The sequence below is a fragment of the Sarcophilus harrisii genome, chromosome 2, assembly GCF_902635505.1.
Source record: "Sarcophilus harrisii chromosome 2, mSarHar1.11, whole genome shotgun sequence".
NCBI classification, from domain to species: Eukaryota; Metazoa; Chordata; class Mammalia; order Dasyuromorphia; family Dasyuridae; genus Sarcophilus; species Sarcophilus harrisii.
This window is the reverse complement of record NC_045427.1, coordinates 198991378-199007782: the sequence shown is the minus strand read 5'-3', so window position 1 is coordinate 199007782 and position 16405 is coordinate 198991378. Positions and strand designations below refer to the sequence as shown.

Genomic DNA, 16405 nt, shown 5'->3' with positions numbered 1-16405 from the left:
AGTAAATGAAGAATTTATTAAATGCTTATTTGTGTGTGAAACACTTATTAGGCCCAGAGGGTACAAAAAGAAAAACAATGCAGTCCTGGCTCTGAAGGAACTCCCCTTCCAATGAAGGAGACAACATATATGGAAAACTGGCTACAAGTTAGATAGAAAGATCCCGTGGCCCTACAGATACAGCAATAAAGCAGGGAACTATAGCTACTGAATAAAATAGGTGAGTCATTTACCTCTCCAAGTCATATTTTCTCCAAATACCAAAAAAAAAAAAGTCTTGAACTAGAACTCAAAGGAAAATTCTACATATACATTATATACCAATTATAAGATACTCAATAAGATCAAACTGTTAACTTCTTATATGTAAAAATGTTATCAGTACTCTTAAGATTGTCATCATTAGTTTAGTAGTTCAAAAGAAGTACTTGTGCTAAGCTGAGTATGATGGGGTGATTCTAAAATATAAAACTGGGTAGGGAGAGATTAAAAGAAGCAATTATTTCATATAAATGAGGCCTGAAAGGAAAAACTATTATGAAGGAAATAGATGGGGATGGAGAACTGGTAGTACTGAACCTTATTCTCATCGGAACTGGGTTAAAGAGGGAACAACATATACATCTAGAAGGGTATAATAGTCTTCTAAATTTATAAAGAAATAAAAGGATGTTGGGACAGGATAAGGAAGGGACTTTTAGAAGAGTATATAGATTAAAAATTAAGAGGGTGAGAGGAAAGGATAAGGGAGAGACACTAAGAGAGATGCACAGATTAAGGAATAGGAGGGTAGGTAGTTAAAAGTAAATTAGATGCATGAGGAAGGATATATATGTGTATGTGTGTGTATGTGTGTGTGTACACATGTATATATATATATGTGTGTGTGTGTGTGTGTGTGTGTGTGTGTGTGTATGTTTATATTAAATAGAGGGAGAACGTTAAATAGTGAGGAAAAGTAGCATGGAGGGAGGTACACAATTAGTCATCCAATTGAATGTAAATGAAATGAATTCACCCATAAAATATAAATGGATTAAAAATCAGAATTGGACAATATGTTGTTTATAAGAAACATAATTAAAATGAGAGATACATACAGGGCTGGAATAGAATTTTTGATGCTTTATCTTATGCAAAAAGATAAGCAGCAGTACCAATCATAATGACAAAGTTAGAGCTAAAATAAATTTAATTAAAAGAAATAAACAGGGAAACTATATTATATGTCATCAATATTATTCAATATTGTTTTATAAGTATTAGCAATAGCAATGGGAAGAAAAATAAACTGAAGGAACCAGAACAGAAAATGAAGTTTGTTTGGGTTTTTTTTTTTAAGCCTTTTTTTTCAGCCTTGAAGTCAGGAAGTCAGCCCTGAAGTCAGGAAGACCTGAGTTCAAATGTGACCTCAGATACTTAATACTTCCTAACTGTGTGACTCTGGGCAAGTCACTTAACCCCAATTGCCTCAGGAGGAAAAAGTCTCTTTTTGAAGACAATATCATTATATATTTAGAAAATCCTAAAGATTCAACTAAAAAGTTATACAAGTTGCAGCAAAATGGAAGGGAAAGAAGAAGAAATAGGGAAGGGAAGGGGAAGATGGTAATTATCAAGCACTAACAATGTCATTTGAAAGAATAGAGCCTAGATTTAAGTCCCAGAACTGACATTCTATCACCTTAGGTAAATCAATTCACCTCTCTGGTTTCTTCCTCATATACACAATGAGGAGGTTGGACAAGATAATTTCTAAAAGTCCCTTCCAGATCAAAATCTATGATCCTATGAAATTGTACAATTCTACTAGAAGAACAATGAATTTCAATAAGAAATATTGAGCAAAAGAATTGGAGAATATTAAAATAGAGAATAAGGAAAGGACATTAGACATCCTGTTTAAGAAAGTATCAAAAAAATAGCTTTCTTTTTCCAAAGGAGCCAAGGACCTTGCTGGCTACTAAAGGAATATATTGATAGAAAAAAATACAAAAAACATTCTTTTCATATACAAAGAAAGAGAGGAAAAAGTGATAAAGAGACACAGATAGGATAGCAGTGATCAACAAATTGTAATTAAATAATCTGCTGACATAAAAACATGCCACATGAAATAAACAGAACTTTAGGTTAAATTGGTATTGAAGTTGAATTGGAAGTAATAAGGAAGATGTCAGGGCCCTGTGAGCCCCCAAAAGAAAAGTGACCAGACTGGAAAGTAGTGTCAAAGATACAACTTTTGGTATAGACCCGTTGGTAGTTTCTGAGATCAAAACCTCATGCAATTCTGTTACAAAGCTGAACACACACAAGCCCCCAAGGGAATTCTGATAAAAACTTAATTCTCATGTTTTTTATGTAGTAGATGTTCATTTCTTATAGGAAAAATACACCATCAGACACAAAACAAAAGGAATATAAGGACTCCTGGAGTCTACATACCTTTTTTATAGCACAGTGTCTCTCTTATGAGCATTAGATCAATCTGTTCCCAATAGAAAAAACTCCACTTAAACCTTGCTCTTAATGTATGCTGGCTATAGGTAGATACAATGTGCAGAAGAGACTTCTATACTCCTCAGGGTTACTGACATTAGCTATTGCTTCCTTGTCTTCTGCACAGTTCAGCTACATTTCTTCCAATACAATGCTGATTTAAAAATACTTTAAGGATATGTGTGTTCTTTGGTATGAATATTCTTTATAATTGCACAAATTCCTATATTTCATACACACACACACACACACACACACACTCACACGACTCAGGAAATGGTCTCCAGAGTTTCTATGAGCAAAACTTTATATTCATGGAGTCAAGTTTTCAGAGTTAGCTAGGCTTGTTCTCAGATACCAAACAAATAATCCATCCCTGGACCTATATGCGAATCCTTCCTATCAGTGCTGGCATTCTATTGACATTGCTTCTAAGAAGCCAGGGTCAAATTCCAACTCCTGATGAGGCATTAGGTTAACAATGTTGTGGAGATTGTCATTTTAACATGAGGGAATGATAGAGATTAATCACAGTTGTATTCAAATCAATGGGGTCTAATAACATATATTTTAAAGCATTGAAAAGGCTAGTTGTGATATTATGACAGTGTCACTGATTATTTTCAAGTCCTTAAAGACTATAGTTTTGAAAGGAAGAGTTAAAAGTTGTTCAGTCGTTTCAGACTTTTCCAACTCTCCTTGATGCCATTTAGGGTTTGTTTCTTTTTTTGGCAAAAATACTGGAGAGATTTGCCCTTTCCTTCTCCAGCTCATTTTACAGATGAGAAAACAAATAAAGTTAAGTGACTTGCCTAGGATTACACAATTAGTAAGTGACTGAGGCCAGGAAGAAGATAAGTCTTCTTGATTTTAGGCCCAGCTCTCTCACCATTTCATCACCTGCCCCAAAGAAAGACTTTGACACCTTATTAATTATAAATAACTACTTATTTTGCAACACTTTTAGTATTTTTCAACTTTGTTATGTTTTCCATCAGTAGAATTCCTCTGAAAAATCACAAGAATTCAGAAAAGGAGAGATAATAATTGTGGATATGAATGTAAAAGGGTTCCTAAAGCTTCCCATAATCTAAAAAACAACAACCCAAATGATTATTTGAAAGTTAGAAAATTTTGAATATTCATTTAAAATTTTAAAAGGTCATTTAATGTGTCTTCACATGTAGTACATTACTTTAATTCAGAACCTCCTCATAATTTTTTTTTTTAATGTAACCTTAAAGGAACAGAAAGATGATTCAAAATTATAAGCCTGGTTTAAAAAAAAAACAAACTCATAAAAAGCTAAAACTATCCAATGCCAGTTCAATAAAAGGTTAATTGAAACTTTCCAGGTCCTGAAAGGCATCTAGGAAAGAGAATCTCCATTATTTCCTTTTAGAATCAATTTTATGGGAAACTTTTATGATATAATTTTATGGGAAACTTTCAATTTTATTAAATTATACAGTGAATATTAATTAACTGCCTACTGTGCTCAAGTTAAACAAGTATGTTGAGAGATTTGCAAAAATAAATAAATAAACAAACTATAAAAAATGTACCTGGCTTCTTGGGACATTTCTGGCATTTGTGAAAACCCCATGAAGTGCCCACGGTCCCACAGCAGTCTTCTTGCTTTGAAAGTCCAGGGAGTGCTTTACCACACTGCAATGATTAAGTGTGAAAAAAGAAAGTTAATATTAGCATAAAAAATACCAAGCTGTAGAATACTGCAGCATTTCACAGTCACATAATAAAATAGTTCCCTTGTTATCCATAGAGTTAGGGAAAGGTTTTTGTTTGCTTATTTAAGTATCTCTTAAACAAAAGCCAAAACAGACTTATGTGTCACTAAAAATGAATATTTCCAAGTAAGTAATCCCTTCACTGGCACTTTTAAGCTGATGACTCAGAAAAATCTGTCACTATTCAGGACACTTAAAACTTTTAAAGTTCCTGAATACCTTCTCTCCTTTTTTTTAAACTTTTAAAGAAAACACCTAAAAGTTTAACAGAGAGTTTAGATGTCTTTTTTCAACTCTATTTTGGTAGTTTGGGGGGCATCCTTAATGCCTAAACATGACTCAGAAAATCCTGGCATCTATAAAGTTCACAATTTTGTTATCACAGAGGACCATGTGGCAGTGAGGCAGAGCTGACCGGGAATGGCCTGATTCTAGGTCCCAGCTACGTGGACAAGTCTGACACATATCACAGATATAAACAGGTGAGGGGATAAGTCCAGCTAAATCAACAAAAGACAAGCTGGTAATTTGAAAGCCAATAAAGTAAGGTCTACTGTTTGAGAAGTCAGAAAAGTTGTTGAGAATAGAAATCGTGTACAAGTTCAGTAAACTAGATCTGGATAAATTCTGTTTCCACTATGCTGTTTTGCAAATCAAACTGTTTAATGATTTATTACTATTTGTAACCAGTTAAATTGGGAAATTTAAAATTCCCCTATTTATAGTCAACCTTATTACATATGCAGATCATTCATTTACTGTACCACATGGATATTACTTAAGTAAAACCAAAACAATCAAGGCTTCTTGTTTTTCTATATTCAACACTTAAATTCCAATTTTTAATCTTGATTTCCTCAAACTTTCAATTTAGAGAGGTAAAAACAAATTGCTCCTATCTCTTAGATCTCAAAAAATCAAGGTAAAAGTTTTCATTGGGAAATTTAGCTCCTTCATTTCACCTTCATTTTTACAGGTCCACAGCCAAAAAGAGCAATAGACTATCTCCAAATCTGTTAAGAACCAAGGTAGGTGCTATCACAATATTATGGGATTTTAGATTAAACTAGACCCATATGGCATAAGAATGAATTGAAAGTGAATGAAATCATGGATTTTACATGCCATATTAGTTTTGTGTTGTTGTTCAGTAGTGTCCCCATTTGGGGTTTTCTTGGCAAAGATACGAGAGTGATTTGCTATTTCCTTCTCTAGGTCATTTTACAGATGAGGCAAACAGGGTTAAGTGACTTAGTTAGAGTCATATATCTAATAAGCATGAGTCCAGATTTGAACTCAGAAAGATGAAGCTTTCTAACTTAAAGCCTGACACTTCCACTGTACCAATCAGCTTCCCCAACACAACTTAAGACTTCCATAATAGAAGTTTAGAACACTGAAAGTTGTAGTCCTACTTGAGTACTCTATTTCTTTTTTTTTTATTGTTTTTATTTTTATTTAATAGCCTTTTATTTACAGGATTTATACATGGTTAACTTTACAGCATTAACAATTGCCAAACCTCTTGTTCCAATTTTTCACCTCTTACCCCCCCCCACCCCCTCCCCTAGATGGCAGGATGACCAGTAGATGTTAAATATATTAAAATATAACTTAGATACACAATAAGTATACATGACCAAAACATTATTTTGCTGTACAAAAAGAATCAGACTCTGAATTATTGTACAATTAGCTTGTGAAGGAAATCAAAAATGCATGTGTGCATAAATATAGGGATTGGGAATTTAATGTAATGGTTTTTAGTCATCTCCCAGAGTTATTTTTCTGGGCGTAGCTAGCTCAGTTCATTACTGCTCCATTAGAAATGATTTGGTTGATCTCGTTGCTGAGGATGGCCTGATCCATCAGAACTGGTCATCATCTAGTATTGTTGTTGAAGTATATAATGATCTCCTGGTCCTGCTCATTTCACTCAGCATCAGTTCGTGTAAGTCTCTCCAGGCCTTTCTGAAATCATCCTGTTGGTCATTTCTTACAGAACAGTAATATTCCATAATTTTCATATACCACAATTTATTCAGCCATTCTCCAACTGATGGACATCCATTCAGTTTCCAGTTTCTAGCCACTACAAAAAGGGCTGCCACAAACATTCGTGCACATACAGGTCCCTTTCCCTTCTTTATAATCTCTTTGGGATATAATCCCAGTAGTAACACTGCTGGATCAAAGGGTATGCACAGTTTGATAACTTTTTGAGCATAGTTCCAAACTTGAGTACTCTATTTCTGAAATACCATGTTTGGTTCCATCTGCTACCTTTTAAGAGAGAACCTGAAAATTCATTATATTCAAGATGGAACAATAGAATGGTACAGGGTCCAAAAAGCAAGATATAAAAAGAGCAGGATGTTGAACTTAGAGAAGACAAAATGAGTAAAGGGGAGCATCTAAAAGCTGTCTTCAAATATTTGAAGAATTTTCCTATGGAATAGAATTTCATCTTGTTTAAGTGTTGCATCAGAGAACAGAACTAGAACCAAATGGGCAGAAGTTTTAAGAATTAAAGTTTTAAATTAGTAACAGGAGAACTTTGTAATAGAGCTAAGAATCAAACAGGCAGCCTTGCAAAGCAGCAAGCTTCATTATCTAGTAATATTAAAGCAGAGGAGCAAAGGATAAAATTGTTATGGAAAGGATAGATTGCTATACTGAGAAGAAGGTTAGGCTAAATGGTTTTTAAGGTCACTAAACATATATCCTTAGGCATATATCATATGCTAGATACTAAAGACATGAAGACAAAATTATTAAATTCCCTGTCAGGAAACTTACAAATGTGGGGAGGGAATATATTCCTTCATATAACGATAAATAGAGTATATAATCTTTACTAATACACACACACATATACACACAATGGGGGATTAAAAAGGGTTTCTTAAAACAGGTAGCCCTTGAAGTGAGCCTTGAAGGAATCAAAGGCTTTGAAGAAATGAAAGTGAGAAGGAAAGCATTCCAGAAATGTTAGATAGATTGTGTGAGATAGATCCTGTGTAGGAAGAAATGAAATAATATGTATGGAGAATAGTATGAAGGTCAGTTTGTCAAAAAACCCCAAAAAACAGAGCACACAGTGAAGAATTATGTGTAATTAGTCTAGAAAGACAGGCTGAGAAAATGTAAGGATAGCACTGAGAGCCAGGAAGGATAGGTTTCATACCCGTAACTTAGAACAAGTGGAGAATGGAGAACTTTGGCCTAGGCTAGAATCCCTGTGCTTCTCAGTAGATTTTCACACCCTTCCTAGTACTAATGGTAGTACCAATTAGACAAAAGATAGAAAGCAGGAAGGGAAGGGGAAGAAGAATGCACACCATACATGGTAGCAGGGAAATAGCTAAAATATCCTTTCAATTCTGGTGTCCCTTTAGGATAGGTTTAAGCTCAGACTGAAGCTATGGTAAGGTTTTACTAATATCCTCCAAACCACAGAAAGTGTTGCTCTGTCCCAAGGAATATCCTCTGCCTGAGATATATCTAACAGGGCTGGGTAGACTTTTAAAAATAAGGATGGAGAAGGCAAGAGAAACAGAAAGATACTATGTTTCCCCCAATATGCATGCATTCAATACTATATACTCTAGCCAGAGACCCTTCATTCAGTCATCATGAAAACAGGAGATGGGTCCCCCCCAAAAAAAGATAGAAAAGGAGTAGATGAGACTTAAATGGTTATTATCATCATGTTTTTAATACTCACTTCCTTTCTTAATATATTTCTTAAGAATTAGGTGATAGCATTATATACTTCAACAACAATACTATATGATGACCAATTCTGATGGACATGGCCATCTTCAGAAATGAGATGAACTAAATCAGTTCCAATGGAGCAGTAATGAATTGAGCCAGCTACACCCAGGTAAAGAACTCTGGGAGATGACTAAGAACCATTACATAGAATTCCCAATCCCTATATTTTTGCCCACCTGCATTTTGGATTTCCTTCACAGGCTAATTGTACAATATTTCAGAGTCCGATTCTTTTTGTACAGCAAAATAACTGTTTGGACATGTATATTTATTTTGTATTTAATTTATACTTTAACATATTTAACATGTATTGGTCATCCTGCCATCTAGAGGAGGGGGTATGGGGAAGGAGGGGAAAAATTGGAACAAAAGGTTTGGCAATTGTCAATGCTGTAAAATTACCCATGCATATAACTTGTAAATAAAAAGCTATTAAAAATTAAAAAAAAAAAAGAATTAGGTGATAGCAAAGAACTATGGAGTCTAAAGATAAATGAAAACATACTATTTTCACTTTCTTTGTTGTTTTTTTCTTTCTGGTGGTTTTTTCCTTTTGCTCTGATTTTTCTTTTACAACATGACTAATGTGAAAATATCTTTAATAGTACATGTATATCCTATATTAGATTATCTGTCATCCTGTGGAGGGGATAAGGGAGGAAGGGAGGGAGAAAAAATGGAAATCAAAATTTAATAAAAGTAAATCTTGAAAATTAATAAACAAATTATAAAAAAAACTTTTAAGAATTAGGTGATAGGACCTAGAAGTGAAAGTAGCATACATAATCTCTCTTCTCTGATCTCCTTGCCAACTACCTAGGAATTGATATTATTCAAATACTATTGGACTAATGGCCTTAAGAGGCCTTAGGAATATTATTTGTAGTTTTTAAAAGAATCATCTCTCCAATATTTTAGAAGATCCATAATTTCATCATTATGGACATTACCCCTCCAATGATACAGATATTTATTCCTTTATGTATAATTTTTCTGAATGACTATCTCCCCAAAAGGCCACTACTGGTTATGACATTGCCATAAAAATATAAAACCACAAAAGGTTTCTTATGTCATTTAAAAACACATAAAAATTTAAGTTGTTTTAAAATTAATAAAGTGCAAAGGATATTCTTTCATGAAATATAAATTGTAGGATCTATTTGATATTTGATCTCCATTTAGAGGAAGGCTAAAAGCATTTTCATGATACTAGTAATTAAATTGTGTGCACTACTGGTTTAAATCTTCAGATAAACATATGAGTTGAAGTAATGTTTCCCAACTCTGAATCATCTGGCACTTGAGGCTTATAATTTTTGTCAGTACAAATTGGCAGCAATCACAACTGTGATCCCACTGCTTCAGTCATAAATTGGACATGGAGGTGCAGCAGAGATAAAATTTTAAGCGTCCACTCAGTGATTTTTACTTCTTCCTTATGCTGCAACATTACAGACACCAAAAAACAAAACAAAACCAAAAAAAAAAATCACTATAACAATGTTTGCTTAAATGTAGAATACTTAAGGCTACTTCTTCTTGCATCCCATTTAAGGGAAAGAATATAGCAAGTTGCTCAAAGCACTATGTTATAAGGACAGCTTCCCATGTGAAACTGGATGAATTACTTAATATTCCTTGGTCTCAGTTTCCTTAAATGTAAAATGAAGGGTTGGAGTAGGTGATCTCTAAGGTCCCTTTCAGCTCTATTTCATCATTCTCAGGTCTTTGTAATAAAGATTCAACGTAGTAACTTGAAATTTACTCATATAAGTTATTACTGCTGATCTTATAACTAACTGTGACACTGAAATAATGTCACCAAACAAGTAATTATATCAAGCAATAAGCATTTGTTAAGAACTTACTATATGACAAGCATTGTACTGAGCTAGGGAATACAAAGATAAAAAGGAAATTATCCCTATGCTCGCTCACTGTATCAGGAGAAGTAGTCTATATATAGATATAGAAATACAACATATAGAGAGGATTAATGTGAAGTAATTTCAAGATAGAACTTTAGTAGCAAAGTAAATCATAAAACATCTCATTAAGAGAAAAGGGGAAGAAGAAAGAATAAGAATTTATTAACTACCTATTGTGTGCCAGTCATTTTACTAATCACATTACAAATTTTGTTTCATTTGATCCTCACAACAACCCTGGAAGGAAGGAGGAATGATTATCATCATCCCTCATTTTAGTGACTTGCCTAGAGTCATATAGTTAGTACAGGTCTGAAATTGCATTTGAACTAAGGGTCTTCCAGATTCCAGATCCAGCACTCCACTCAGTGCATTACAAGATAATTCCTTTTAAGATGGTCACATAGTAGCTCTCACAGAAGCCAAATCTAAAAAGAACAGATTGAACTATGAACAAAAAAAAATCTAAAGAGAAACTTCAAGAAACTCCTTCATCCAGCCCAGAACAGCACTAAATCAGACAAAAGCTAAGATTAGAAGAGAAGTACCATTAGGGAAGTATACACATGAGCAGAAAGCATCATACATGGTACCCTGATGGGGAAGAATCAAAGGGGAAACACACTACACACAACACTTGATCAAAGAAATCACAAGCAATATACAAACTTCTAGCTCCTTGATCAAGGAAGAGGGGAAAAGCAGGGGGAGCAGCCTGTCCTAAAAAGTCCTAGAAAAAAAACAGAAAACCACTGAGCATCCTGATCAGGAAAGCCCCCAAGGAGACAGAAGACCACCCAGCAACCTGATGGATCAAGAAACCAACCAGTGCTCTAATCAAGGAAGCTTTACATTGGGAGTAGTAGTAGGGATAAGGATAGAGGTGGGAAATGAGAGCAGACAGATTTTATCCAGAGTATAGATTAAGAAAGCTACAGAGAAAACAAAAATTTTCCTGGAACCCTAATCAAAGACACCTCTGGATGTATGGAAGACTACTTAGTGTCTTAATCAAGGAAACACTATGGGCAACAAAAGTTTCCCTGATTGAAAAGCTAGAACTATGATCAAGGAAGTCTCAAGGGAGGAACTAAGATGAGATTGATTAAGGACAGTCAGCTATAGAGCTCTGAATGGGACATTTAATGCCTATCAGAACTCAGATATAGATAGGAAAATAGTAGTAAGCAGCATGAATCCAAAAAAGAAAAATCAGAACAAAAGAGGGCTTTGCTATTCCACCTAAAAGAAAGACTTAAGAACTCTAGTTATTATAATAATCAAGCATGACTTCAGAGAATTAATAATAATGAACATTGGTGATGAAATGAAATATTGATGAAACATGATACCCACCACATGACAAAAAGAAAGAGGCACTCAAATTGATTGAAACATACATGTTTGTGAAGAGGGGACTCTGAAACTCTAAAACTCCTTGAAGGAGAAAATCTTCAACTTAGCCTCAGTGAGGGACCCCACCTGAGGAAAATAAAATAAACAGCTTCATTCTGTTACCTAGGTAGGGTACGTTCAGTCCTGAGCAAAAGAATTCCAACTCTATTGAATTAAAGAAACTCATTCAATTCTATTCAAATTCCAGCTCAAGCTGAAACCCAGCTAGTAGATGAGCCAATTCGGGACTCCACACACTAGCCCCCTTCAGCTTGTAGCCAAAGCTCTTATTATAAAAGAGCCAATCTAAAATCTCTCTTTACAAAGATTCTAAACATGCCATGCTATATCATGCTAGGCTATGCCACGCTATACCAAGGAAACCTCTCCCCGCTGGAATAATATTCTCTTCCAGTGCTATCCTCTCTTTACCCTCAGCTATTTCCCTAATGAGACTTTATGCCTCTCTGTCAGGATTTCTAACCTTACTTCCCAATCTCTATAATAAACCTCTTTTATCAATCTAGGTTTTCGGGTTTGTAAATTCCTTTACAGAGAATCCCTGCGCCGCCAGAAGAGAGTCCCCAAAACTCCCTATCCTTGTGCCGAATCCCGAGGGGGTACAAGGGAGTCAAATTCTCCATTTGGTTCCCCGAATCTGCCATTAGACATTATCATTTAACTCTTTGGCCACCAGAAACCCTAATCTCATTTTGGTTCCCTAAATCTAGACCTTATCATTTGGTTCCCTATTAAAGGGAACCCCAAAACCTAAACCTCATCATATTTTTGGTTGCCATACTGGGAGTCCCCAAAAGTAGACTTCACTTCATCATTTGTACATGTCTAAAATATTGATTTGTTTTGCTTAATTATGGCTATTTATTACAAGAATTTTTTTTTTAATTAGGAAGAATTTGGGTAGAAAAGAAGAAACATGATAGTGATGCTCCCTGCAGGAAAAAAAAGGCAAAGGAAAGAATGAAAAGGGCATCATTATAGCAACATTTTTAAATGAACAAGAGAAAGTTGGCATTGATGGAGACAAATACAACCATTTTCAAATTAATGTAGAATTTGTCATATAATTTTGAAAAGAAATATAAATAACAGAGATGCAAAATTTCATATAGAAATTATCATACTTAAAGGAAAAAATATGTTGAAAGGTAGAAAAAGCTTTGAAGGAAACTAGAAATTTAAAAAGATGATGGCAAGGAAAGAGTGCTTTTCAGGCATGAGGGACAATTACTGCAATGTTATGAAGATAGGAGATTAAAGTTTCAGTTTAGGTGAAACTTCGGAGTGAATGAAGGAGAGTAAATGTGTAGTTACTCTAGAGAAGTATGCTGGTGCCAGATTGTAAAGGGCTTTAAATACCAAACAAAAGAGTTTGGCATTTATCATATAAGCAACAGGGAGTAGCTAGTATCTTTGGAACATGTACATAATTATATTTAAACTATACTACACAATGGAATATAAAATAAATTCCCTATGGCTGAATAAAGAGTGTTTTGTGAGAGGAAAAAAAAATAGATTCATATTGAAATACAGAACCAAATCAACAAATGTACAATTGGAAAAGAGTAGAAATAAAAATAATTTTAAGAATCAGATGGAGGTAAAGCCATGGAAAGGATACAAGGATGGGTTCTTCCCACTCATTTGCAACATCAAGTAGTGCTGCTCTTAGGCCAAGATATGAAAAAAGGAAGTGACTCAGTGGTTCTGAGGAGGAGGGAAATTCCAGATCCTTGAAGCAGGGCACATAAAAGAGTAACCTCCAGCTGAGAAAGGACACTAGGCTAGGCTTGGAGTAGGAGGCCAAATTTACAGGAATAAAGTGAGTGGGTGGAAATCTGCTTGAGAAAAAGGTCAGAAAAGTAAGGTGGAGCAAAGTGTTGGAGACTTTTCCAAGTAGTAAAGAAATTTCAAATAAGATTAGCATTTAAATATAAATCCAGGCCAGGTGACTAGGGAAAAGAAGGCAAAGCTGTTTTTGGTTCTGACTTTGCTTTTCTGGATTCCTGCTGCTTACTTCTATTTTCCTAGCTGTGTCTGAATTCTGGCAGGCATTAAGTTGTCCCATTCAGAACTGTCCTTAATCAGCCTAGTCTTGGTTCCTTCTGCAAAGGCTTCCTTGATCATATTTTAGCTGTTTAATCAGAGAACCTTTTGCTGCCCATGGGACTTCTTTGATTGAGTGACTAAGCTGTCTTTCTTATACTCTGTAGTTTTCTTGAAATAAAAGAATTTTGGACCAATTTAGTTTAATTCAAGAAATAAGCAGGATAGAATGAATAAAGGTCAGCCTTGGCTTCTGTAAGGCCTAGATTCAAGTACTATCTCTGGCCTGCACAGACAAGTTGATACAGAGCAAGTAACAATCTTTCAGTACCACAGGCAATTCAATAAGGTTATATATTAGAAAGTGATGCGGAAAAGATTCCAATCTTTGATTCCCAACCCCCCCTAGTTAATGTAAATTACCCTTTGACTCACAAATCCTGGTCCCTTTGAATTCCAATAGAAGATCCAGACCTGTCCCAGCCCCACCCAGATCTGAGCCAACTTTGGGGCTACACCCAAAAGCCCCTCGAGCTAAGTCTCCTATTGTAAAAGGGCCACGCTGGGAACCCCTCTTTGCAGAGATTCCAAACATGCCAGCTATGTGAGGACCCTCTGTCCACTGGACCCTCTGTCCAGTGCCCTCCTTGTCTCTACATTCACCTATCTCCTACTTCTAAACTCCGTAATAAACCTCTTTCATCAATCTAGCTCTCAAGCTAATAAATGCTTTTACTGGGGACTCGCGCTGGTATTAGACCTCATATATCGCCGTATCCTTGCGCCGAATCCAAGGGGGTTACAGGAGAGCTTTGCTTGACTTCCTATACCCCAAACCTGCCACTAGACCTTAACTAAACCCTAATTTCATTTAGGTACCCCAAATCTAGACCTCAACATTTGGTCTACACCTCAACATTTGGTTCCCTGACCGGGAATCGAACCCGATGAAGAGGGGACCCCTGAACTTGGAAAATCCTGGAAGGAGAAAATCTTCAATTCTGTCTCAATAACTGACTTTGCCCCATGTCTTTTTCCTTAAATGAATTTAAGTTCCAACTGCTTGAGGGGGGGAATGATGCGGGAAAGATTCCAATCTTTGATTCCCAACCCCCCCCTAGTTAATGTAAATTACCCTTTGACTCACAAATCCTGGTCCCTTTGAATTCCAATAGAAGATCCGAACCTGTCCCAGCCCCACCCGGATCTGAGCCAACTTTGGGGCTACACCTCAACAAAAACAGTAGCTGATCATCACTGGAGGGTTTTTCCAAAGTAGGAGCTCTATACACTGATGAAATTTCAGGTGTGGATATATATTTTTAAAAAATTCTTATCATTGGCATCTTAATGAAAAATGTGATATGCCAAAAATATAATGGATTTAAAATTTTTTTCTATGCCCCTTTCTTTCCCTTAAGTACTTTAAAAATAATGTTTTATGCTCTTCATGACCTCAACATTAGCAAAGGATTGAAAGAAAAATAGCACCAATTTTGATTAAAATGAAAAAGTGATGATATCAGAGAGAAGGGAAAATTGCAGCCTGCCATCATGTAAAAAAAATATTGGCCACTGTTTGAGTTCAATACTCAGTGGGAGAGGATTTAGGGGCTCAGCATGAAGTCCTTCCCAGCTGGAGGGACATCCCAGAAAAGCTATGAGCCAAAGCAAACTCCTACCCAAGCACACGCCATCACACAGTATGAGTATCATGAATGTCAAGTCTAGCTTTCACAGAATTTTATTCCATGTGGACAGAGAATCAGAAGTCAGGGTAGAAATGACCTCTAAATGGAGTGGGGGGGGTTGGGTGGAGACTGGGAGAAGTTGACCCTTTTCATTCCAACTTAATTTGAAGGTCTTGCATTTATTGGCAAAACAGAGAGCCCTTGTATCATTTAATATACACAATGACTGCAACTATAAAACAAGTTCTGAGGGGAAAAAAGAATAAAGAGGAGGGAAGAAATAAATAAGACCTTGAGAGGTTAACTGGAAATGTTCATAGTTTTATAAATCATTTCTGCTAGTGATGAAAAACCAAATTAATTGATAATGATCATGGTTCTTTTTCTAAGCACATAAACTTACTTTGTGTCTTTATTTCACAGGTTATTATATAATGCAAGGAATGGAACAAAACATAATTTTGAGGACATACACAAATAGAAAAATTAATGATTCAGTCATGTAGCGTGGATAAGAGATAATACATAAGGGCTAGATGAGTTTATGATATCAAAAAAATTAAAGACAGTCCACTCCAAGAAGATTCATTTTAAAAAAAAAATTCTTGGAATCACAGATAATGCAAAGGCATGAAATGGTTGCAATATACATTAATAGAAAAAATAGACATAATAATAAAATAATGGATAAATGCAACAACATAAAATAAAATTAACTTTACCACTATCCTCATAGATGACACTTATTTAATGCTTTAATGTCTACAAAGTATTTTATTTACATTAGCTCTTAATCCTCATAATAAACTTGTGCTACTATTATGCCCAATTTACAGATGAAAAACTTAGGACTCAGGTTAAAGTACTTGCCCATGTTCACTGTTAGTAACTGCCAAAGGCAAGATATTTATAATCATAAGTAAGAGGTATAATAAAATTATACCATGATTACACATAGGTAAGGCTACACATAGTATTTTCTATAAGATTATATATAGATAAGTATTTTAAAGGAGTGACAGGAAGTGGGAGGACATAGGAAGTGCTGTCACCCCAATCCCTAAATTCCGAAGAGATCAATACTTAACCAGCCTTTTAATACGAGAATTGACATTTGTAAAGGTATACTGAAAAGTATTAAGTGCTAAACATCAAAATTATTATAAACTGTGTTCTAGGTGAATATATGCTTATAGGTAGCATTTGGGTGATTTCAAAACAAAAAAAGGAGTATTTCTCTTATTACAACTGTTTAGGTACTTTGGGCTCAATCATGTTAACAGAAATGTAC

General features: G+C 35.1%; 1 protein-coding gene across 6 annotated transcripts in view; it reads right to left on the bottom strand.

Moving 5' to 3' along the window:
* LTBP1 (latent transforming growth factor beta binding protein 1) overlaps positions 1 to 16405 on the bottom strand; it is a 421971-nt gene that overhangs the window by 172629 nt on the left and 232937 nt on the right. For all 6 annotated transcript variants that reach the window (XM_031951251.1, XM_031951252.1, XM_031951253.1 and 3 more), the window contains one exon: positions 4065 to 4167. In XM_031951251.1, the coding sequence (XP_031807111.1) occupies positions 4065 to 4167 (103 nt within the window). The remainder of the gene's footprint in view (positions 1 to 4064; positions 4168 to 16405) is intronic.